Source organism: Macrotis lagotis, chromosome 1, assembly GCF_037893015.1.
Source record: "Macrotis lagotis isolate mMagLag1 chromosome 1, bilby.v1.9.chrom.fasta, whole genome shotgun sequence".
Classification (NCBI taxonomy): Eukaryota; Metazoa; Chordata; class Mammalia; order Peramelemorphia; family Peramelidae; genus Macrotis; species Macrotis lagotis.
The window spans coordinates 494702438-494726293 of NC_133658.1; the positions used below are offsets into that span (position 1 = coordinate 494702438).

At 34.4% G+C, this 23856-nt stretch overlaps 1 protein-coding gene across 3 annotated transcripts in view; it reads right to left on the bottom strand.

Moving 5' to 3' along the window:
• SH3BGR (SH3 domain binding glutamate rich protein) overlaps positions 1-23856 on the bottom strand; it is a 102921-nt gene that overhangs the window by 41229 nt on the left and 37836 nt on the right. For all 3 annotated transcript variants that reach the window (XM_074213860.1, XM_074213858.1, XM_074213859.1), the window contains exons 2-3: positions 19294-19479; positions 12374-12454 (exon numbers count right to left, since the gene is read on the bottom strand). In XM_074213860.1, coding sequence (XP_074069961.1) covers positions 12374-12454; positions 19294-19479 — 267 coding nt within the window. The remainder of the gene's footprint in view (positions 1-12373; positions 12455-19293; positions 19480-23856) is intronic.

Below are 23856 nucleotides of genomic sequence, written 5' to 3' on the forward strand. Positions count from 1 at the left end.
AATACAGCTAGGATTACAAGGAATAGTTAACTGGGGAAAAAAATCTTTGCAGGATGTTTCTCTAGAAAGGTCTCATTTCCAAGATATATTAGGAATTGATTCAAATTTATAAACACTTTTGAGAAGGGACAGGGTAAAAGGAAAGAAAAAATAGAATAAATGGGAGTGGGGGAATACAGGAGGAAAATACAGATAGTAACAGTGGAAAAAAATTTCTCTGATGAAGATCTCATTTCTCAAACATATAGAACTAAATCAAATTTATAAAAATAAAAGCCATTCCTCAATTGATAAATGATCAAAAGATATGAAGAGATGCAAAGGGAATTGTTCTATATACAAAGCAACAGCAATATTATAAGATGATCAGTTGAGAATGACTTAAATGCTATACTTAAAACAACTCTAAAGGTATCTAAAAACATACTGAAGCATATTTTTTCTTTTATTTTTCTTGAGGCTTCTTTTTGTGGGGGGAGGGCAGCCTATATTTACTTTCACAACACGATTATTATGGAAATGTTTTTCATGACTGCATATATTTTAAATTTTTTTATTTATTTAAAGCAATGGGTTTGAGTGACTTGCCCAAGGTCCCACAGCTAGGCAATTATTAAGTGTCTGAGGTCGTATTTGAACTCAGGTCCTTCCTGACTCCAGGGATGGTTCTCTATCCACTGTGCCACCTAGCTTCCCCCCAGTGACAGCACATTTTTAACCTATGTCAAATAACCTGCTTTCTCAATATGTAAAAAAGGAAAAATAAAAGAAAAAGGGGCAAAAAAGAATGCTATCCACCTCCTGACAACAGTGTTGATGGGTTAAAAACTTAAAATGAGACTTTTTTGAACATGAACAATTTGGAGTTTTGTTTTTTTATTACTGCACATTTGCTATTTTGTTTTCTATTTTTTTCCTAGGTGACCAGATAGGAGGAAGAAAAACTATTACTTGATAATTGAAAAGTAAAAAAAAAAAAAAATGGAAGATGAAAAAACAAAACAAAAAAGAATTGACTTCTCAAAACACTCAAAATTGTGTTATCTCCAGAATGTGTTTTTTCTAATTCAGGGTCGGCTGTTATTCCTATCTTCATCTTCTATACCATCACTTCCACTTCCACATTTAACACAATAGGGACTGACATGATATATTGGTTCTACCATCTCAAAACTAGGTTATTATAGAAATGCTGACATACCTATTTCATTTTTATCTACTTTCTGTCCTTCCAGTTCCATCATTAAATATTCTTATAGTGACCTAGTTTAACTAGGTCTCATGTGAAGCTTTCCAAAGACTTACATATTCTTTGAATTTGGAAAATGTTTGCTGGCTAAGTCAGTTTCTGTACTCTGTTGGCCTTATTATTGTACATAATACTTTTAAATTCATTAATTTCTGTAGGAAATTAGGATTGTCCATGTCAGCTTTTTCCTACATGTGCTTTCCATTTTAATCATCAAGAGACCATTTTAACATACTCAGCTTTATCCGTCTAATTTAGTGCTTAATTTGAAGATCTTTGTTGTAATGAGTCAATGATCTGGCTGCATAGACATAGTTAATTTAGAAACAACTATATCAGTAACCATTTATTTCTACTCCATTAGTATATAGTCAACTACATTTTTTGGGATGTTATTCAGTACTTATCAACTGTCTTCTTGGCAAGAGTGTTCCTTACACTTTTTCATGAGGCTTCTTTGTAGCCTGAAACCCTTGACCTTTTTTGTTTCTGAACTCCAAGCCAAAATTTCCAACATTTTCCACTATCTTCCTTCAGTTAATACTATACCTGTTCCATGATGCCTTTCCTAAACCCTCAAAGATAATTCAATAAGCATTTATAATCTCAGTCTATTTCCTAGTCATTATGCTAATAAGTACTGGAAAAACCCAGCTCTCAAGGAGATCACAATCTAAGGAGTTAAATAAGATGCGAACAACTATGAACACAAAAAATTATATGAACATATATATTTATACATGTGTGTATATATATATATGTGTGTGTGTGTGTGTGTGTGTGCGCACATACAATTAAGGAAGCCTGGAAAGACTTCTTACAGAGGGTGGGACTTTAGCAGAAACTTGGAGGAAGCCAGTGAAGAACAAGTTCCAAAATCATTCCAGGTATGGGGGAAAGTCCAAGAAAATTTTCAGAGTAAGGAGATGGAGTGTGATGTGAGAGGAAGCAGAGAGACAAATATCACTAAATTACAGAGTATGAGAAGAATAGTAAGGTATAAAAAGAATATTGGAAAGATAGGAACAGATCAAATTATTGAAGACTTGAAAAGACAAACAGAAATTTTATATTTGATCCTAGAGAAAAGCCATAGGGCTTATTGAATAGCAGGATGATATGGTCAGACTTGCAACTTTAGGAAGATCAATTTGACAGGTGAATTGGAGTGGGAGAGATTTGCTTACTGCCAAAGACCAAGCATGAGATGATGAGGATCTATACCACAGTCAATGTCAAATGTTATGACAACGCTATGTCAAAGAAGGGGCATATAGGAGATGTTGTTAAGGTAGAAATGACAGGATTTTACAACTGATTGAATATGGAGAAGTAAGGAGGGTAAGGAGTTGAGCATGACTCCTAAATTATAAGCCTGTGAAACCAAGAGGCTAATACTACCCTCAAAAGTACCAAGGAAGTTAGGAAAAGGGAAGGACTTGGAGGGAAATATAATGAGTTCAATCTGGGATATGTTGAGTTTAAGATGTCTAAAAGACATCCAGATCAAGATATCTAATAGGCAGTTGGAGGTAGATGTGATACTGGAGATCAGGAGAAGGTGGGCAGGGATGGTGTGTGGGTGTGAGCTGTGTGTGTATATGTGTGTGTTTGTGTGAGAGAGAGAGAACACACATTTATTAAGAATATAACCAGGTTCTGATCTAAATATTTTACAAATATTACATTTAGGTAATTTACAATATTACATTTTAGGTAAATTAGGTAGGATTATTAGTCTAATTTTACAGTTGAGGAAACTGAGAAAAAGAGATATTAAATAGATAGTTTGCCCACAGTCAAACATCAAACAAGTATTTGAGGCAGGGATTCATGACACTGAACCACCTAAGCTATTTAACAGGTAGCCTGGAGAAGTGAAACCAGATGTTGAGAAAGAGAGGTTAGTGTTAAGCCTCATATACTTTGCACAAGAGTTACTTTAAGGTACTCAGGGTTCAAAAATCAATTTCAATAATATGGAAATGATAACTGAAATTATAGGAGCTGGTAAGATCAACAAGTGATTATAGAATAACAGAATATAGATATGGAAAGGTCCGTAGAGATTAGTCAAACACCTAAATTTTGCAGATGAAAAACAGACTCTGGGAAGTAAAATGACTTGCCCATGATCACACTAATAGTAATCACCAGTGACTTGGTTTCAATTAGCATTTTTTTCTTTGAGGCTTTGATCATAGTTGTTTTCCCATTATTATCTTCTTCTGAGTTTGTGTCTTGGTATTCCTATTATCCAGCAGCTTTTTATGGTCAAGTTCTTTTTGTTGTTGGTTGCTCATTTTCCCAGTCTCTTACTTGACTTTGATCTTTATGGTTAAGGTGGGAGTAGGGAGGCATTCTCCCAAACTTCAGACTTTTTTTCATGCTACTATTTTCCAAGCTGGTCCTGAGGGTCTACAAGTTTTTCCATGCTTCCAAGGTGTGATCCACAGAGAAGTTTGGCCCCTGCTCTCCTCACCTTCACTTTGGTCTTTTACCCAGGAACATCTCCTGCTCTCTTGCAGCTAGAATCACTAGTACTGCTCTTTGCCTTAGTACTATGACCAGGACTAATGCTCCCTTATGAGTGACCACAAATTCTTCTCTCTGTCCTAGAACTGCATATAGACAACAGTTGCCAGTCAGCACTAACTGTACTTAATGCCAGCAAAATGTCCCCTGTAATCTCCTGTAACTGGTTGTCTGACCCTCTTACCATCTTTAGGTTAAGAGTTCCTGAAGCTGCTACCGTGATCAAGATGAGCCTCCTCTCCAGACCTCTCCTATGAATATTCTGAGTTTTCTTATATTCACTTAATCTATGCATCTCACTAGTCATTATCCCAAATTTTTTGTCCATTTGGGGGCTAAATTCCTTAAGAAGGTCATTGATGGGGGCAGTTAGGTGGTGCAGTAGATAGAGTACCAGTCTTGGAGTCTAGAGGATCTGAGTTCAAATGTGACCTCAGACACTTAAAGATTACCTAGCTGTGTGACCTTGGGTAAGTCACTTAACCCCATTGCCTTAAATAATTTTTTTCAAAAAGAAGTTCATCGGCAATTCAAGTTTCCAGTTCCTTTTCTTTAATTCATTTTTTAATAATCTACAATCTAGTTTCCAACTTCCTTTCATGATATGATGTTCTAAGATGTTTGGCAAATGGAATGAGTCTCCCCCCTCAGAAATATTTTGTCTCATTCTCTTTTCCTTTCTTTTATGTCAAGTGACACTCTTCTAACTCACTCTTAGACATCTCAATGGGAGAAAAGGATATCTTTATCTCTACTCTCCACTTGCAACTGTAATGATGACCAACATATGGCAGGAAGAGCACGTGCTTTTCTGGGTTAGCTTGAGAATGTATCTCAGGTCCCTGAATATTTATTCTTCTTTGTCTTTCTTTTCCTAATAGATTTCTCTAAGCATGGATGACAAAAGAATAATCCTTAAGTAAATGCTTCTTGACTTTAAGAGTTCCATGTTACAGACTAAGGAAATTCTAAAGTTGAGTGTTAACTGACAACACAAGTGTTTTTTTGCAATTATATTCTTCTTGGAGGATGAGATGACTACTGCCAAAAGGATGGGTAGTATAGTATTGCTGGAATCCACTAACAAAGTTTTGTATTGAATATGTGTTTCAGTATCACCAGGAGATATTTCATCTGGAATTTTTTTATCCACTGGCAGGGGATCCAAAGGAGAAAGAAATGAACTGCCCCATATTTTGGAGGAACTCAAGCTAGCATCTTAACCCAAGACAGTCTGAGTGAGGTGATGACTTCCAGTCAACCATAAGGCCTCAATCCCTGAGGGTAAAGAGCAAACTGTACTAAGAGTTCATTTGGAACAAAGCTTTCCTTTCTTTTAATTCTTTCACTATTTCAAATCTTTTATTTTTGTTGTTTTTATTTTATTTTTTTCATTCATTTATTTATTTATTTTCATCCATAAGCACCTGTATATTTTAAGTTAAAGAATTTCCTTCTACTCTCCCTTCCCACTCCCCCCCAGCAGTAAACAGTCATGTTAGCTTGTACATACATAATTTTGATAAATGTCAACAGATTAGTTATTTTCAGTATGAGGAATTTGGATTAAGCAATACATAAGAGAATTATGTGCTTTGTTTTGTTTTTCTTCCTCTGTATGGGGATAACATTGTCCTCAGTTGGTCTAATATAGTTGTCCTAGCTGTCTGAACTGCTGAGAGGAGCTGCTTCCAGCAGGTTGTTCATCCCACAATGTTGTTGTTAACATGTACATTATTTTCTTGGTTCTACTCTCTTCTCTCTCCTGTAATACCATAAATCATTCTATGCTTCTCTAGAGTCCAACCATTATGGTTTCTTATAGAACAATAATATTCTATAATATTAATATACCATAACTTATTTAGCCATTCCCCAATTGATGGGCATCCCCTCACTTTCCAATTCATTGCCACTACAAAGAGCTGCTATGAATATTTTGGAACATGTAGCACTTTTCCTTTTTTTTTATAATTCCTTCTGGACCTAGAATTATAATTGCTGAGTCAAAGGGTATGAACAGTTTTATTGCTCTTTGGGCACAATTCCATATAGCTCTCTAGAAAGGTTAAATTACTTTATTTTTGTTATAATTTTATTTTTAACTAAATGTTTTTAGGTTGGGGCATATTGGGCTGGAATTGGTAGAAACAAACAGGTAGTGTGAAAGAGACAGAGGACCTTACAAAAACTTTATAAAATGTTCTTTGTTTGTTGAATTTGTATAGCTTTGTAAATCTAATAACCAGGTCCATCTGTCTTGTGGATCTGGGGACTCATAAAGGATTGCTAGTATTTGAGAACTGATTTAGTTGAGACACTGAATGGCATTCATAAGAACTATGCAATAGGCCTTTGCAAAGACTCTTGTGAAAAGCACTAGAGAAGGAACTTAGAAAGACAATGTTTAAGACTCCTTAATAAAAAACTTTCCACAAATGGTGATACAGACAAATGTGCCAAATGCACCAGGAAAATTCGCTGGGGACATTAAATATTCTAGTGAAGGAAGAGTATAGCAGGACTCAGATCATAGCATTTCTATTGCAGCCAGAGTCCTTCCAATGGGACATGCTTCTAGCTGTCATTGCCTCTAAGACACATAAAAGATTCACCACACAAATGAATATAGTCTATTAAATTATTTTAAAAATTAGGAGACAAATCATTGGAAAGATATTTACTGTTCACAGTTGAGCTATGTCAATTTAATGAAGAAAAATAGTATAATACTACCTAAATTAATTTATAGATTTTGCTCTATGACAAGCTAATTACTGAGGAGATGTTTTATAGAATTAGACAGAAAAATAACAAAATCTGACAGGAAAAAAGCTTAGAATCTCAAGGAAAATAATGAGGGAAAAAAGCATAAACGAAAGTGATATAGCATTTCCAGTATTCAAACTAAATAACAAAAAATAACAAATAGTCATCAAAATTTTTTGTTACAGATTAAAAATAGAAAGAAGGATCAGTGGAACAAGAACTAGAAGTAAATGAAAACAGTAAACCCAAGAATATAAATTACTAGAATAAGAATTCCATTTTTGATAAGAACTGCCAAGAAAATCAGAAAGCAGTAAAGGCATAAATGAGTATTACACCAACATGTCATATATATTAGGGATTTGATGAGCCTCTGTACTTATGCTCAGCCAGTGTAATCTCCATTTAGGGGATATTGGGAAACCTGGAGCCAGAAGGGTGTGATGACATGTAATGGAATGATCCTGATTCCTAATTTAGAACATATGTAGATTTTCTGTAACTGGTTTGTCTGCTAACCATGCTGTGAAATCTTTGTTTATTGTTTACTGTTTATTGTCTACAATTCCAGAATTTAAGTGCATTCAAAAGGTACTGGAGGCCAAAGAAAAACCCCACCCTCATTCCTGCCTGGCCATTTTCCAGTAAAAAGGCAAGAAATGCTAAAAACATTCAGTAAGGAAAAAGTCCTCATGCTTCTCTCTCTCTTCCAGGATGCCACAATGTGGTACAGGAGTGCATGCTTCTGCAATGGATTCTGTCTCTATTGTGTCTATTCATTCTTGTTTTAAGGGAAAGATATTAGAGATGGTGATCTGTGAGCTTCAAAAAATAAGGAAAGCAAATCATCAGCAGAAGTCCAGAAGCTAGAGTATATGATGGGATTTGCATGAATCCAGACAGTAAAAAATAAAGATCTGAATAATCAGCTTGAGCCAATCAAGTAGCAGAAATATATATAAATACAGAATCATACAACTATTTGACATGCTAAATTGAGAAATGAATTGGACAGGACTGTTGGTATGTAGAAAATGCATTATATTTGAACTAGCATTACTAGTAGAATGGATCCAGAATCTTCCTTTATGTTCTATATACTAGCAAGGCATAGTTGGTCTCAGAGCCAGAAAGAATTCAAGTCCCATCTCTGACAAAAACTGGTTATGTGATCCTGGATTACAGAGAAGCTACCTTATCTGCATTAACAGAAGAAATTTCCTTTTCTAGGAGTCCCTATAACAAAGAAATCAGAGGTCCAATCCCTATCCCTACACTAAGATAACAAGTCTGAAAAAAACAGATAACAAGCCTGAATAAAAAAGTGCCCATTTTTTAAAATTATAAATTACTGAAATTGGGTATCTCACAATTTTGGCTAGGGTGGGGAGACTCCTATCAAAAGCTAGAAAAGATCATAAAAGATAAAACAAACAATTTTGACAATCTTTGAATAAATAAAATGAACAAAAACAGAATTTTTTAAAAAGTAGCCTCATCTAAAATATGAAGTTTTCCAAAGATTTGTAATCAGTGAATGAAATATGAAACATGGGCCAAATCACAAATGGTAAAAGAAATACAAATTGAAGCAATTTTGAAATTTAAACATTCAAGCAATCAATAAGCATTTAAGTCCCTACCAAATGCCAAAATCTCCACTAAGAAATGGAAATACAAAGACTTCAAAGAAGCTTATATTGTGATACACATTATTCTCTTAATTCATGTTTGATGTTGAGGCAAAATATGCCATTATTCTCTTAATTCATGCTTAAAGTTGAGGCAAAATGAGGTACTTGGAAGTCACTAAACATTTAACTGAAGTATACAGTAACAGTTTCTCTAAATTCAGCCTGAGGAATGTATTTCCCAATGGGGAAAAATACTTACTTAAAGCACTTTTAATTTTGATTTTAATTTGCACTATTAAAATATTCTTCATTACTTTCTTGAGTCTAAACAATCAATCAAATAATAAATCAAATTTTGATTTGTAGTATTTGGTGATCTTTCCAGCCACATTCACACAAAGAATTTAATAATCAGTTCTCTCAAATGGTTCCTGCTGACTCCAGGATACAATTGCAAGGTTCCCATGGTCTCCATATAGAAGTCCATATAGTTAAAGCAGCAGCATAACATTATTAGTGAACTTCAAAAATACACCTAGTCCGAGAGATTTCTAAATTTATGTGATTGGAATTTTTTATATCTGTAGATGAGCAGGAAGTTGCATCAAGGAAATTGGGGTCAATCACAAATCCTAGAGACATTTTTATCCTAGACTTGCCCAATGTTGGCCATAGGAGCAGAGGAATGGGAATTGAAGGTACAAAGAGAACCTGGGACCAATTAAGTAGGCTAATCAGGTCTTTTAGGTAAAGCCTCCCCATGTCATGGGTGAAAAAAAAGAAACTACATTGAAGAAATGTTGGTCCTATAACAAATGTATAGGTAAATGCATCATGTATAGGTGAACACACACAAAGCAGATGAAAAGTGGGATGGGAAGCACTAGCAGTTGGTGAAAAGTAGATTCCAAAAGGTAAAAGTCAATAGAAAGAATATTCAAAGAATGGGGGACAGCTATTGTATGAGGAATAGAAAAAGTTCAGTAAGATTGGATTGTAGAGTGTATGGAGGGGAGTAAAATGTAATAAGATAGGATACAGTCAGGTTTTGAAGAGCTTTAAATGAGTCAATATTTGATCCTACAGGTTGAGAGAGAGCCACTAGAGTTCCCTGAGAAGGAAGTGTCATGGTCAAATCTTTACTTTAGGAAAATCATTTTGGTAGTTATGTAGAAAATGGATTGAAAAAGGGAGCGATATGAGGCACAGAGACCAATTAGGAGGCTAATACAATAAATAGTATGGTCTAAAGTAATGGTCTAAACTGGTATGATGATTTTGTGAGTGGAGAGGTGATCAAGACTCTAAACAATGTTAAAAAGATAGAAACCCAAAGACACTGATTGAACATATAGTGTAAATGAGAATGAGGATAGAAGGTGATGTCAAGGTTGCAAATCTGGATGAATGGAATATCAGAGGTGTTGGCAATAGAAATAGCGAAATACAGAAGAGGGACAGATTTGAAAAGAAAGTTAATAAGTTCATTTTAGAATATGTTGGATTTGAGATATTAAAATGCATCTCAGTTTTAAATGTCTACTAGGCAATTGGTGATATGATTCTGAAGTTCAAAAGAAAGATTAAGTCTAGAAGTATGAATCCAGAGGAGCTGATGGGGTTACCTAACTTCACATGGACTAAAAGAGATAATAAAAGATGTCAGTCAATGTCAGAGGGACTATGGGGAAAGATACACCTTGATATATAGTTGGTGGAGCTATGAAGTGGTTCAAGTCCAATCTCCATTTGGAAATATGGAACAATGACACTTTCATTATTCTCCTACTCGGTCAACTCCAATGGTTCATTATTAAAAATGCCTGGAGCTGAGTGTTGTAGTGTCTTGTTGACAGAATAGCAAGGAGAGCAATGTCATTGCATCTGAAAGTACATACTGAGAGGAAGGGGTAAGTTATAATAAAACTGGAAACTTTGGAGGAGATCAGGTTATGAATGATCTTAAATGATTTTGGAAGTAATAGGACATCATTGGTCAGACTTGGTTTTAGAAAAATCAGTTTCGGGGCAGCTAGGTGGCACAGTGGATAAAGCACCGGCCCTGGAGTCAGGAGTACCTGGGTTCAAATCTAGTCTCAGACACTTGATAATCACCTAGCTGTGTGGCCTTGGGCAAGCCACTTAACCCCATTTGCCTTGCAAAAAAAAAAAAGAAGAAAAAAGAAAAAATCAGTTTCACAACTGAACTTGGTCGATGGACTAGAGCAGGGGGGTCTTCTGGGCCCAAAAAAATCTAAAAGTTTGGACAAGAGTGAGGAGAGACCAGAGGCAGGCAGACCATCCATTAGGCAATAAGAATCCAGGAGTCAGTAGATAAGAGCTTGCAACAGAGTGGTTGTAGTGACAGAGGAGACAACGGGGCATATTCAAGAGATGTTGCAAAGTGAAATCAACAAGCTTTGACAACAGATTAGATATTGCAGGGGTGGGAGTGGGGTGATGGGGAGATAATAAGGAATCCTGGAAGGCCCAGAGGTTTAGAGTCTGGAGGAGTCTTCTTCTGGAGGTAGAATAGGATGCCCTTGAATATAGGAAACAGGGAAGTTTGGAAGGGTGTGAGGTTTAAGGGGGGGGGAAGATAATTAGTTCTATTGTATATATGTAGAATTTAAGATATCTGCTATATGTCTAATTTGAGATGTCCAATTAAATAGGTGAAGAACCGAGTTTGGAAATCAGCTGAGAGGTTAAAGCTGGATAATCAGATTTGAGAATCATTAGTACTGAATCAATAGGAATGGATCAGATCAACAAATAAAGTAGAAAAGAGAAGAGGCCCTAACACATAGACCTGAAAGATTCCCAGAGTTATTAGATATAACCTGGATGGTAGTAGGAGTACCAGGAGAAGAGAAAGAAAAGGAGGAGCTCTTGGTAAATGGCCAAAATTTTTTTTCAGTAAAACATAAGGCAAGATTCTTAGCTGGGAGAAGGGAGCAAGGTGAACCATTGCTTTCTTTAAGATACCTTCTACATGAAGTCTTTCCTGATCTCCCCAACTTCTAGTACCCTCCCTTCCTAACTTGTATTTAATTAACATAGATTTATTTTTGTCTTTATTTATCCTATACATACTTGCATGTTGTCTTCACTGATACCTTGAGGTCAAGAATTGTTTTATATTTTATCTTCACATACCCAGTACCTAACAAACCACCTTGTACATAGATGGCACTTAATATGAACTTGATTGATTTACCAGAAGGACATGTGCTAACACTGGGAACAATGAATTTGAACTGATATTGCAGGTCAGCAAATTTATGTTAGGAATGCAGCTAAATTCATGTAATACAGTAAAGCTAATCAATCTACATAGGAATTGAATTCACAATCTTGGCACAGTATTCCAATGAATTGAGTTAATAATAAAAGAGCAAATATGAGAATGGATAACACAAATTATAGATAATTTGTTTGATGGTTTTATTCCTAAATTCCAGAACTCATTTTTTCTCACCTAGCCTATCTATATATGATTTATAAAATAAGAAGGTTGGCCTTAATGACCTTTTAAGGTACCTTCCAACTCTAAATCTATGACCCTATATTACCAATGTATCACTAATGATTACTCTTTGTCTAGTCAACCACCCAGTTCTTTTTTCTTTTTTTTACCCAGTTCTTAATCAATATACTTGTATTATTGTACACACAATAATACTATGTATTCTCAAATAATTAGAATAGCACAAATCTTCTCCACAATAATATTAGATCCTTTATCAAAAGGTTTTTTCTGAAATCTAGACATACTGTATATATATATGTATGTATATGTATATACATACATATATATATATAACACTCTTTGGCCACATCAAATTATGGAAAAACACTTAAATTTGACAGAATTGTGGAATCATAATTGTAACTGGAAAGTTCATATATTAATCTGATATCCTTAAACAAGATTTAATGAAATACTATTTCCTAATTTAAACCTAGTAAAATTTGTTAGGAAAAAAATGAGTGACTAAGTCAGGTTAAAAAAAAAAGAACAGAAGTTAATTTTGAGAGAAAAAGATTTCTAATGAAATCTTTATGATGGTCTCAATAATAGTTTTATAAAAATCTTATATACCCCTTGATCTTCATTAATTATTTAATATTTGCACCCACTATCTCCTTTCATTCATGCATTAATAAAACATAAAAATCATACCTTTGAGCCTGGAGGAGGTGCCAAACCAAGAAACGAATAAATAATATTTTCTTCTTTTGCAGAGAAGAAAGATTCAAAATCCTTAAATGAAAGAAAAATTGGTCAAAATTTATTTATGAACAAATCCCTCATATTTAGGAGGTCTGTGATGATACACAGACAATTGATTCATTAGAACTAAGATCAGAAATAGAATGAAGAAAAAAATTTACCCCCAAATAAGATTTGGCCCTGAATTATCTAAGTAAATTATTGAAAATCAAAATTTAGAAATGAACCATAGAAATACCATCAATACTAACTATAATGTTAGCCAAAAGTTAAATCAATTAAACTAACTGCAAGAAGTTATAAAAATGATTTATTCAGAAGATATTTTTTTTTGCAAGGCAAAAGGGGTTAAGTGGCTTGCCCAAGGCCACACAGCTAGGGAATTATTAAGTGTCTGAGACTAGATTTGAACCCAGGTACTCCTGACTCCAGGGCCAGTGCTTTATCTACTGTGCCACCTAGCCGCCCCTATTCAGAAGATATTTGAATTACTTGCCAAAGTGAAAGAGATGTCTTCCAAAGGCAGCATCAGTTTAGAATATAAATTTCTTTCTAAAATTTCAAAGCTGGTTGACAGTTATGAGCAGTATCATCTCAAAGAGCAGAGAGAAATGGAGGGTAAAACCAGCCTAAAGAAAGCTTGACATAGGGACAACTAGGTGACACAATAGATAGAGCACTGACCCTGGAGTCAGGAGGACCTGACAGTTATGTGAACTGGGGGAAAGTCCCTTAACCCCATTGTCTTGCAAAACCAAAAAAAAAAAAAATCTTGACAAAATATTCAACCAAGCAAGGTCATCTCAACAGTATTTAAGAATGAAAACTAAGAGGGCCACCATCAGAAAAAAAAATATGAAAATTTTCAAAATTTATTATAACAAACTATTTTTTACATCAAGGAGAATAGAAACACCATATTTAACGTTCTGCTGATACTTCCTCAGGAGCTTACAAAGGAATCAAAAATGGTATTATAAAAGGGGGGTGGGGGGCATGGGAAGAAGTAGCCAGAAGGGATAATGCATGTATAAAGGAAATTAATGCTAGAGGCAATATAACGGTAAGTGCTTCATTGGTCATGGTGGTATAGTATACTACTTTCCAATGACCTCAATTTACAAAATATCTAAAAGAAAGGAAGATAACAAATACATGGGAAAATACATGGATCTTAATGTTTTACAAAAAAGTTTTGAAAAAAGATCAATAACCGCCCAACTATACCTTGAACTTTTAAAAATTTCAATTATACACTGAGGACATCCTCAATGATGACACCAGCAAGTCACAAAAAGTGATAATCATCATGGAACCACATTTTTACCATCTCCCAGCTGTCACAAAGACTTAGAGAATATAAAATCCCTTTGTGTTTATTATTTGTTGACATGTGAAAAAGTGTTACACTTGATAGAAGAAAATGCTCTTGGTAGAACAAAAGCTCTTTTTACAAACTGTGTCTCTCATCCTATTAGAAGATCATTCTAAATTGAAAATATTGTCAATAAGGATCAAGAAAGCACAAAACAAGAAGATGTAAACTCCCTAAAAATATTTGCCGTTAATGGAAGAGATCTAGCCCAGAGAAGGTCCAGGAGAAATTTCCTATAGAAGGTAAAGTGCTTCAGATTCTTGTTTTGCAGATAACAATGTTATGAATCCTTCAAAGAAATTTGGTCTGTTTATCCATACAGGAAAGTCAAAGTGAATAAAGAATATCTGTTGCCCAGATTTCAACATGCATTTGAATGTACACCTTACAGAAGTTTCCAATAGTGTGGATACCTGAGACAAATAATTAAAACGAATGATAAACAGAGTCCAAAATTGAAAATGAGGGGAAAGAATAGACTAGCTTGCTTCTGGTAAATTTCAAAGCACTTTGATAATCTCAAGCTTCCCCTAACAGCAAAGGCTAATCTTTCCAATACAAAGTACAAATCTTGTTATAGTGCAGTGAGACCTGGAAGCCACTGCCTTCAAAGAACAAAAGATGAGCATCACAAGGAGGACAATAGAAAGGTGCCAGTTGGAGGAGTTGCAGTTAAAGAAGTACACTCATGTAATGTCCGGGGGGAGGTCATGAATTAGTCTTTCCAGAAAGTAATTTGGAACCATACCCCAACAGTCATTATGCCACTTAACCCAAAAATATTTTCAGAAATGTCAAAAAGGGAAAAGATCCATACAAAAATACTTATATGTCTTTTCATAGCAAAAACCAGAAACTAAGGGTTTGCCACCCATTGAAGAGTGACTAAATAAATAATGGTATATTAATGTAAAGTAATATTGTTATTGTTATGCCACAAGACATTACATAACGGTCAGTTTCACAGAAAACAGAAAGAACTGGATGAAGTGATACAGAGAAAAGGGAACAAAACCAGAATAATGTAATACAATGGTAACAACATTATCAGCAATTTAAAAGACTTGACAATTCTGGGCACTGCAATGACAAACCCTCATATCAGAAGGACAAAGATACACCAGGCTATTCATCTCCTGAAGAGAAGTGATAGACTCAGAATGTATAAACAAACATTTTTTGATGTGGTCAATGAGGGAATTTGCTTCACTTGGTTATGGATATTCATAAGGGTTTGTGGTTGAAGAAGTAGAAAATAGAGGAAATAAATACCTGTTAATTGATAAAAAAAAAAAAAAACAATGTAATGAAGTAAAAAGAATAAACAGAAAAGGAGTTCCTTTTCTCATGCGTTAAAATGTTACCTCTACCTGCTATCCAAACTAGAATTAACACAAATGTGTGACACCAAACTGGTTAAACAAATGATTCTCAAAAGAATTACAAACTATTAACATATGACAGGTTACTCCAAAGCACTAAAAATAAAAGAAATGCAAATCAAAACAATTTTGAGGTTCTACTTCAAACCCAGTAAATTGGCAAAGATGTCAAAAGATGAGAATAGCTTGTTCTGAAAAGATTATGGGAAGACAGACAAATTAATACACTGTTGGTGGAGCTGTGAAATTGATCCAACTGTTATGAAAGCCATTTAAAATTTACTAAGAAAGCAACTATGATATCTGTACTCAGACAACCTGATGTTAGGCACAGAGCTGATGAAAGGGAAGGATATATATACATCAAAATACTTATAGCAGAACCTAGGATTTCCCACACCAATGAATTCATAGGGTCAAGCCAAAAAATTCACATTTACATAATATTTTATAATGTGCAAAGTTTTTTTCACAAAAATCCTATTAAATATATGCATTTTCATCCCCATTTTATATATGAGAATTGAGATTTATGAAATTAAATTATCACTAACAAAACTAGTAAATATTAGAAGTAGGATTAAGGGTTCTGATAATGCTGATAAGCATTCTACACTAAAGAAAGCTACAGCTTTTTCATGCCACAAGGGGTGAAAAATCCAAGTTTACCCATGACTCTGATACTATAAACTGAGCTGGAAAGAGATAGGGTTATTAATGCTTAGTTCCTCTTTTATCCTGTGGGCCAAAATTTGCTCTTTAGTTCCAAACACCAATAGGCCAGATTTCAAATCACAGCAAATTTTCAGGCAAAATTTCCTAGCAGGAAAGTTCTGAAAAGTCATAGTGTCTGAGCCTCAAGCCTAAAGGGAATTTGGAATTGTTCTAAAAAAGCTAAAACTGTGGACCTAATACCTGTTTCTAACCCAGGAATTATATGGTATGGGTGAGGAAGAGATTATGCACCACATGTTAGAAAGTAAGTTTATATATTTCTTATATTACTTTCAAAGTAACTATTCCTTTGACAAAGTCTGTTGTAAGAGTCTATTGTAAATGTCTATACAAGTCTGTTAGTGATTAAATAGAACAAGGGTGCAGGGGACCTCCTAAAATTGGAAGAATGCTATTGGTGGAGATTAAAACCAATGACAGAGAACTTAGATACCTAGGGGTACCAAAGAATCCCAGGACAGGGGTAAAATGTAACCTATCTGGTTTCCAGTCAGTGTAACTAAGGTAGTTACTGTTATATGGGGGACCTTATTTGGAAAAAAATTAGGCCCATTGCATATGGTGTCTATGGAGATTTTTCTCTGCCTGCAAAGGGAGATTTTTATTTCTGGATGTCTTAACTTAAAAGCCTAGAAAAAATTAATTAAAAAAAAATTAGATTGTAATTATATGGTCAAGTTTTCCCCAGTGTGTATTCCTTATAAAATCAGTTCTATTGATATAATTATTTATACTTCTATATTACTGAATATTATAATTGATATTATTTGATGTAAGAAATCTGAAATCACTTGATAGTTACTGTCTAATAGAAATATTCTTAGTGTTATTTTTACATTTAAAGAGATCTAGGCTGCTTTACTTTTTGTGAAAGCAAAACATTCTATGAATTTTAAGGGTAAGAATACCTATGAACCACAACTAAGCTAATGAGGTTTAACCTTGCAGTGGCAAGGATCTATAAAGGGGAAATTAAAAGGACCCAAAGGAAACTGTCTGACTCCAATGGGAATCACCCATGGAACAGGAACAGAGGATTTTGATGTTTTGTAGAAAGACTTTGTCCAGACTTCACTTCACAAAGGAGTGACACTTAGTTGACCATAGGATTCAGAGATGGCAGTAACATCAGGAAAGGACATTATGAAAAAAGGCAAAACATGAACAGAAAATTAGCTTGGAGAATATTCAAGAGTTCAAGAACTAAATCACCATGAAAACAGTAGATTGTTGGAAAAGAATGTGACCTTGGACCTTGGAACTTGGACACGAGAGTATTGCCCTAGAAAAATCCTTCAGATGGATCTATAGGAAAACTAGACACAAAAGAAATAGCAGCAAAGAGAATTTAGTTTTCAGATCTTCTCAGCTCACTTGAGACTTAACATGTTACTTTGGTTTTTGGCAAAGAAATTATCTATATGTAAATAAGCAATCCTTCCAGGATCTCATAAATAATACCCCTTTGTACCAATGTAAAACAATTGCCCTGTGTGGCAAAGTGTAGCCTTTACATATTAAGATAGAAATATGAGATTGATATATGTATGAAAGAGGATTATATATGAAAATTATATATCTATTAAATACAATTTTTCTTTCCTTTTTAAGGATATAATAACTTTAATATAATTTTCAAAGCTGCCCCAATTGTTTAGGTTTCTGTCCTGTTTTCTGTTCTCTTCTATACATTTTTTTCAAAAACTTCAATGAGTTCTTTCTCTTTTCTTGGGCATCCTACCTCTAGTTCCACCTCCTTCCCAAATGCCCACCCCAACTGAAAAACAAGAAGAAAAAACCTGTCACAAATATCTATATGTAAAGCAAAACAAATTTCCATAGAGCTCATGTGTATGGCTAAAAAAAATGTACAGCTGATTCCATCATTTGAGTCCATTACCTCTATCTGGAGATAGGTAGATGCTCCAATATCTGTCCTCAGTTTTACCATTTCCTTTTTCAGATTTCTAAGTCTTTCATAATCATCTTTTTGTGGTGTTGTAATCTCCTGGTTATTCTCCTGTTCTGCATAAGTTTGTGAAAATCTTTTCAAGTTTCTCTAAAACTATTCTTCTTATTCTTATGACTCAATAATATTCCTTTATATTCACCTACCACTTGTGCCAGTTAGAGGCTTTGGAGGCTGGAAGTAATTACATTCTTCAGTCAGTTGGGGGTTGAAGTAAATTAAAAGAACTAGAGGGAAAAGATGGGTGTTTTGATAGAAAATAATAAATATTAAATATAAAATTATACTGTACAATATTCCTCATTTTACTTTTTCATATATTCCCCAGCTACTAAGCATCTCCCCTTTGTTTCCAGTTCTTTGCAACAATTGCTATAAATGCTGCTTCACATGGGTTTATTTCCTCTTTTAACTCAGCTATATAAGCCTAACAGTAACATTACAAGGTTATAAAGAATATGCATTTTAGTAACTTTGTGGGAATACTTTTAATTGCTTTCCAGAATATTTGAGAGAAATTCAGAGTTACCACAGTTTAATTATTTATGTGTGTGTGCTTGTTCTCTTGCAGCAACTCCAACAATTGTCATTTTCCATTTTTTGTCATCTTTGATAAACTGGGTAGATGTGAGATGAAATTTTAGAACTGTCAGTTTTCATTTCCCTAAATATTAGTTATCTGGAACTTTTTTTCATATAGCTATTGATAGTTTGAATTTGTTCTTTTGAAGACAACCAGTCCATATCCTTTGACCAATTGTCTACTGGAGAATAGCTCTTCTTTTTTATATATTTGAATTAGTTCCTTATCTCTCTTGGATATTAGTCAAATATTTTCCCCCAATTAACTGTCTTCTAATTTTAATTATGCAGATTTTGTTTGTGCAAAAACTTTTCAATTTTATATAATCAAAATTTATCTCCCATGATGCTCTCGATCCTTCTTTGTTCATGAATTTAAGATTATCTATTAAACCCCTTCATTTTCCCCAGTCATATTGCTATAAAAATGCACCATAAGGACTATCAAAAACATGCAACCTTTTGCTTAACTGCCATTTTATCATATTAATAAACTATTTATCATTGTTAATATCATCTGGTCAAGCTCTTGTAAGAGCACATGTCTTATCAATCATTTTATCTTCCTCGTTGCCCAGATCTGTATGTATACATGTGTGTACATATGTGTATACAGATATACAGATGTGTGCATATGTGCATATACATGCATATATTTGTTAAATTGAATATAAACAAGATTCTATTACTAATAAATTACTAAGAAACATTTCTTGAAACCCATATATTAACTATATTAATTTTAGGTAACTTCTAATATTCATACAAAAGAATTTTAAATTTTATGAACTTTGACATTCCACCAATGGATAAAATTACTTCTTACCCCACAATATTGTTCCTCATTAAAGATCTGTGGAGGAAGAGGAATTCCATTTTGTGGTTTTTTCTCTCCAGGTACATTTTCTCTCATCCATTTTCTGTTGTCTTCATCACCAGCAATATCAAATTCCTTAAAGTCAATTTTATTGGCTTCCAAAAAGCCCACCACTTCTTGCTGTTTCTTCCTAATCTGTTTAGAAGTAGGGAGAGAAGGTTAAGCATTATGCCATTTTATATAGCAGTCATAAAAGTGTATAATTTTTATTGTATAAAATACTGAAATAATATTCCTTCCTGGTCAGGAGCTTTAACTTGGTAACACCTTAGCTTATGAATTTTTAGGTATGTCTTTCGCATAGTAGGTATTTAATATAACTTTGTTGAACTGAATGGAACTGAAAATTTTTTTAATCACTTAATATTGAATGCAATAATAATATTTCATACTTTAAATATCAAATTCAAAGAACCTTAAACTTGTGAAACACTATTTTTAATGCTTAGATACACATTTCATATCAAATAATATAGGGACTAATGATTATAAATTAGCAGTAAGAACTGGAGAAAGAGGAAAGAAGAATTAGAGGAGGAATTTTTTTTTTCCTTTAAATTGATATAATGAAGCAATTATTCACAACATGGAAATGTGCTTCTGGAAGAATTTGGAGTCATTTGAACTGAAAACTGACTGAAGGATTGTATATAAGGGAAAGGAAAAGACAATTGATCAGATTACAGGGAAGGGAAACGGTATAAAGATGCATCTAAAGATCAAAACAATAAGTGTTTTCTACTGTTTCCTCTTTTCTGTTTCACCTCCCTCCCCTTTCTCCTACTTTCCCTTCCTTTCTCTCTTACTTAGATCAATTGTTTCAAAAGGTTGAAAAAAGAGAGTATATTAAGTTAAAAAAATGAACTAGGAGAAGAAATAATTAGATCTATATAGACATAAGATAAAGTTAGAAAGATCCACTTGAAAGAAGTCTTACTTGAAAGAAATCTCAAAATAAAAACACATAAAAATGTTATGACCAAAATCCAGAACTTCTAAGTCAATGAAAATATACCATAACTAACCAGAAAAAAATAATTCAAATACAAAGAAAAACATAACTAGAATTGCAGAAAAACAATAATTAAAAGAAAAAAAAGAAAAAAATCTTGGAATATGTTATTTCCAAAGACAAAAGATAAATATTTACAAACATGAAAAACTTATCCTGAAATAGAGAACAATCCCATTTGGGGAAAAGAATGATCCTTGAGTATATTAGAAGGCATTTAAACATTCCTGATGAAAACATAGAGATGGACAGAAATTCAGGAGTCAAGAGAAGGACAGAGTTTTAGAGAGAATAACCACAAGGTAAATAAATTTCAGTTTTAGAGGGTGATATCAAATTGACAGATATGACCAAAAAAATAGGAATAGTGGGGTTGTAGAAAAATAGGTACCCTAGAATAGTCTTGGAGAGCTGTGCATTATTAGTGCAAGCATTTTTTTGTTGCTTTTGTTTTTTGGGGTTTTTTTAGGTTTTTTTGCAAGGCAAATTGGGTTAAGTGGCTTGCCCAAGGCCACACAGCTAGGTAATTATTAAGTGTCTGAGGTAGGATTTGAACTCAGGTATGCCTGACTCCAGGGCCGGTGCTCTATCCACTGTGCCATCTAGTCACCCTTTGCACCACCTAGCCACCCCAGTGCAAGCATTTTTGAAAGCAATTTGGAATAATGGAAATAAAATTACTAAAATATTTCTCTCTTTTAACTCAGAGATTCTACCACTAGGTCTATGCCCCAAGGACTTTAAGAAGAAAAGAGAGAAATAAATACAGGAAGAAATTTAGATGATAAAAAAACAAAAGATTTTTTTTCATTTTGTAAATTTCAGGGCCTGAAACATAAAAGGAAATCGATTAAAAGAAATGTAAGAACCAATGTCTGGGGTCTTCTGAGGCAAAATAATGAGTAACACTGGAACGGAAGCAAATCATTTTCATTTACAGATTATTAGTATTCATTCAATTCTTTTTACTTTCCATGATTTCTTCTTTCCAAACAAAAGGGTAAAGGTCAAAAGCAGGAAAAATTATATGAAGATATCACTGAAAAAAATATAAATAATATTGTCTCATCCATTAAACAAAGAAGGTTACATGATTAGAAAGCAGAATCCAAAAGTGATACTTTCAAAAAACAGACTTGAAACCTAATGGTTCACATAAAGTTAAATGAAGATTTGAAGGAAAAATTTAATTTGCCTCAGATAAATTTAAAAGAAAAAAGACCAGGAAGGGCAATCATGATCTTAGACACTGCAATTATAAAAATAGAATGAATGGTTAAAAAAAAACAAAGAAACATTATGCTTAAAATATCAAAATTAACTAAATGGTCAACATCTAAGTACTTTAAGTAAATCCTAATTGATTTAAAGGAGATAATAGAAAAACTTTAATAATTAAAGACTTCAGTACGGTACTCTCAGACCTAGCAAAAAGATAAATTAGAAAGTGGAAAAAAATTTGAATAGAATTTTTTTTAACTTTAGAAATGATAGATCTTGGGGCGGCTAGGTGGCACAGTGGATAGAGCACCAGCCCTGGAGTCAGAAATACCTGGGTTCAAATTAGTCTCAGACACTTAATAATTACCTAGCTGTGTGGCCTTGGGCAAGCCACTTAACCCCGTTTGCCTTGCAAAAAAAAAAAAAACTAAAAAAAAAAAAAAAGAAATGATAGATCTCTGGCAATTACCAAATGGAAGTGGAAAGGAGTATACATATTTCACATGGAACTTTTACAAAACTGACCATATACTAGAGCATAAAAACTTCATAAACAAATGCAAAAAAAAGAAATATTAAATAACCCTAACAATAACAACTATAATTAATAAAGGGGAGAGGGACAGTAGTTTAATTACCATCCTCCACTAACAAGCACAGCTGCAACTCTTCTGCTCTGGCCCCGTATTGTTTGTCTACAGTCCTTTCCCGATATTTCAACCCTTCCCTCCTACCTCACCCATTTGAAGTAAGGATGTCTGTAGTGAGAGCAGTAGTGAGGCAATAGAAGCTGCAGCACCGAATCCTTTGTCAGCATGCCTCCTTCCTTTCCTTCCTCTCTTTCTTCCCTCATGCTGCAAAGAAATACCATGGCCCCTCTCTGGTCACCCTCACAGTTGAAGTTCATGGTATCACAGCTGAATCCACTTGAATTTGGAACTAGTGGCAGGAATCTGCAGTAGTCCTCTTTCTTGTCTTTGTGGCAGCAATTTTTCTACTACATTGCAGTGGAGTCATCTCTCTAGCTCTGAATATCCCCCTTGGCATCCCTAAGCATACCTCACTTCAATCTGGGATAGTGGCATGCTGGGAGAGTATTCAGTACTGTGGATGCTGGTGCCCTCACTGCTACTGCCACTGCAGTGTGAGGTGTGAGGAAAAGGTTGAAATATCGGGAAAGGACTGTAGACAAACAATACGGGGCCAGAGCAGAAGAGTTGCAGCTGTAAGCTTGTTAGTGGAAAACAGAAATCATGCCACTATCCTTCTCCCTTTTATTAATTATAATTTTCATTGTGTCAGAGTTATTTAGCATTTTTTTAGGGTTTTTTTTTGGGGGGGTTGCAAGGCAAACGGGGTTAAGTGGCTTGCCCAAGGCCACACAGCTAGGTAATTATTAAGTGTCTGAGACCGAATTTGAACCCAGGTACTCCTGACTCCAAGACCGGTGCTTTATCCACTACACCACCTAGCTGTCCCTATTTAGCATTTTTTTGTTTTTGCATTATTTCAGTCACTTGAGGACAAGAGGAAAAGGGGAAAGTCAGAGACCACTTGGATTGGAATTGGATGATGATTTCTCCTTTGTCCTATTCTGTCTCAGCTGGATGATAGAGTAGCTTTGGATAAAGAGAACTAGTTCTTGACCTTGGTTATTGAAGAAGACCAAAATGACATCACTATGTTAGAGATAAATTACAGGTATTGGACTGTGGCTATTCAGACCAGTGTGAGTCTGGAATGTACCATCTCAGTTCGGGCACAAATAGACCATGTGAACACTTGGGTGTTTACTCTAAACCTAAGCATCTCATATTTCCTTTGAGTCACTTCAATTCTGCCTTCCACATAGAGTGCAGTCCCCTCACTGATGAGGGCACACCATGTTGGGTGGTCCTGTGCCTGCGTCTCCCATGCTGCACAATCAATTCTAAAGTTCTTAAGGGAGACCTTCAGAGTAAAGGAAACTGTGTTTATAATAGATATTATTGTTATGAAATATAAAACATGAAAGGAGAAAACAAAAATCTAAATAGAGAGTATTTACATGCCTCCACTTTCAAAACACTAAATTTAAAGGAAAAATCATCTAGATCATTGGTTTACATTTCTCCTTTCTTCATTTTCATTAGTGTACTCTCTGGTTCACCTACTAGTCTGAACACTCTAGTTTCCTTTACTGGTATCCATGCCCTTCCACTTTAAAGTGTATTCTTAAACTCTAATCCAGACCCTTTTCAATTTTCCATCCACTAACTCCTTCTTGGTGTTCACCTTCC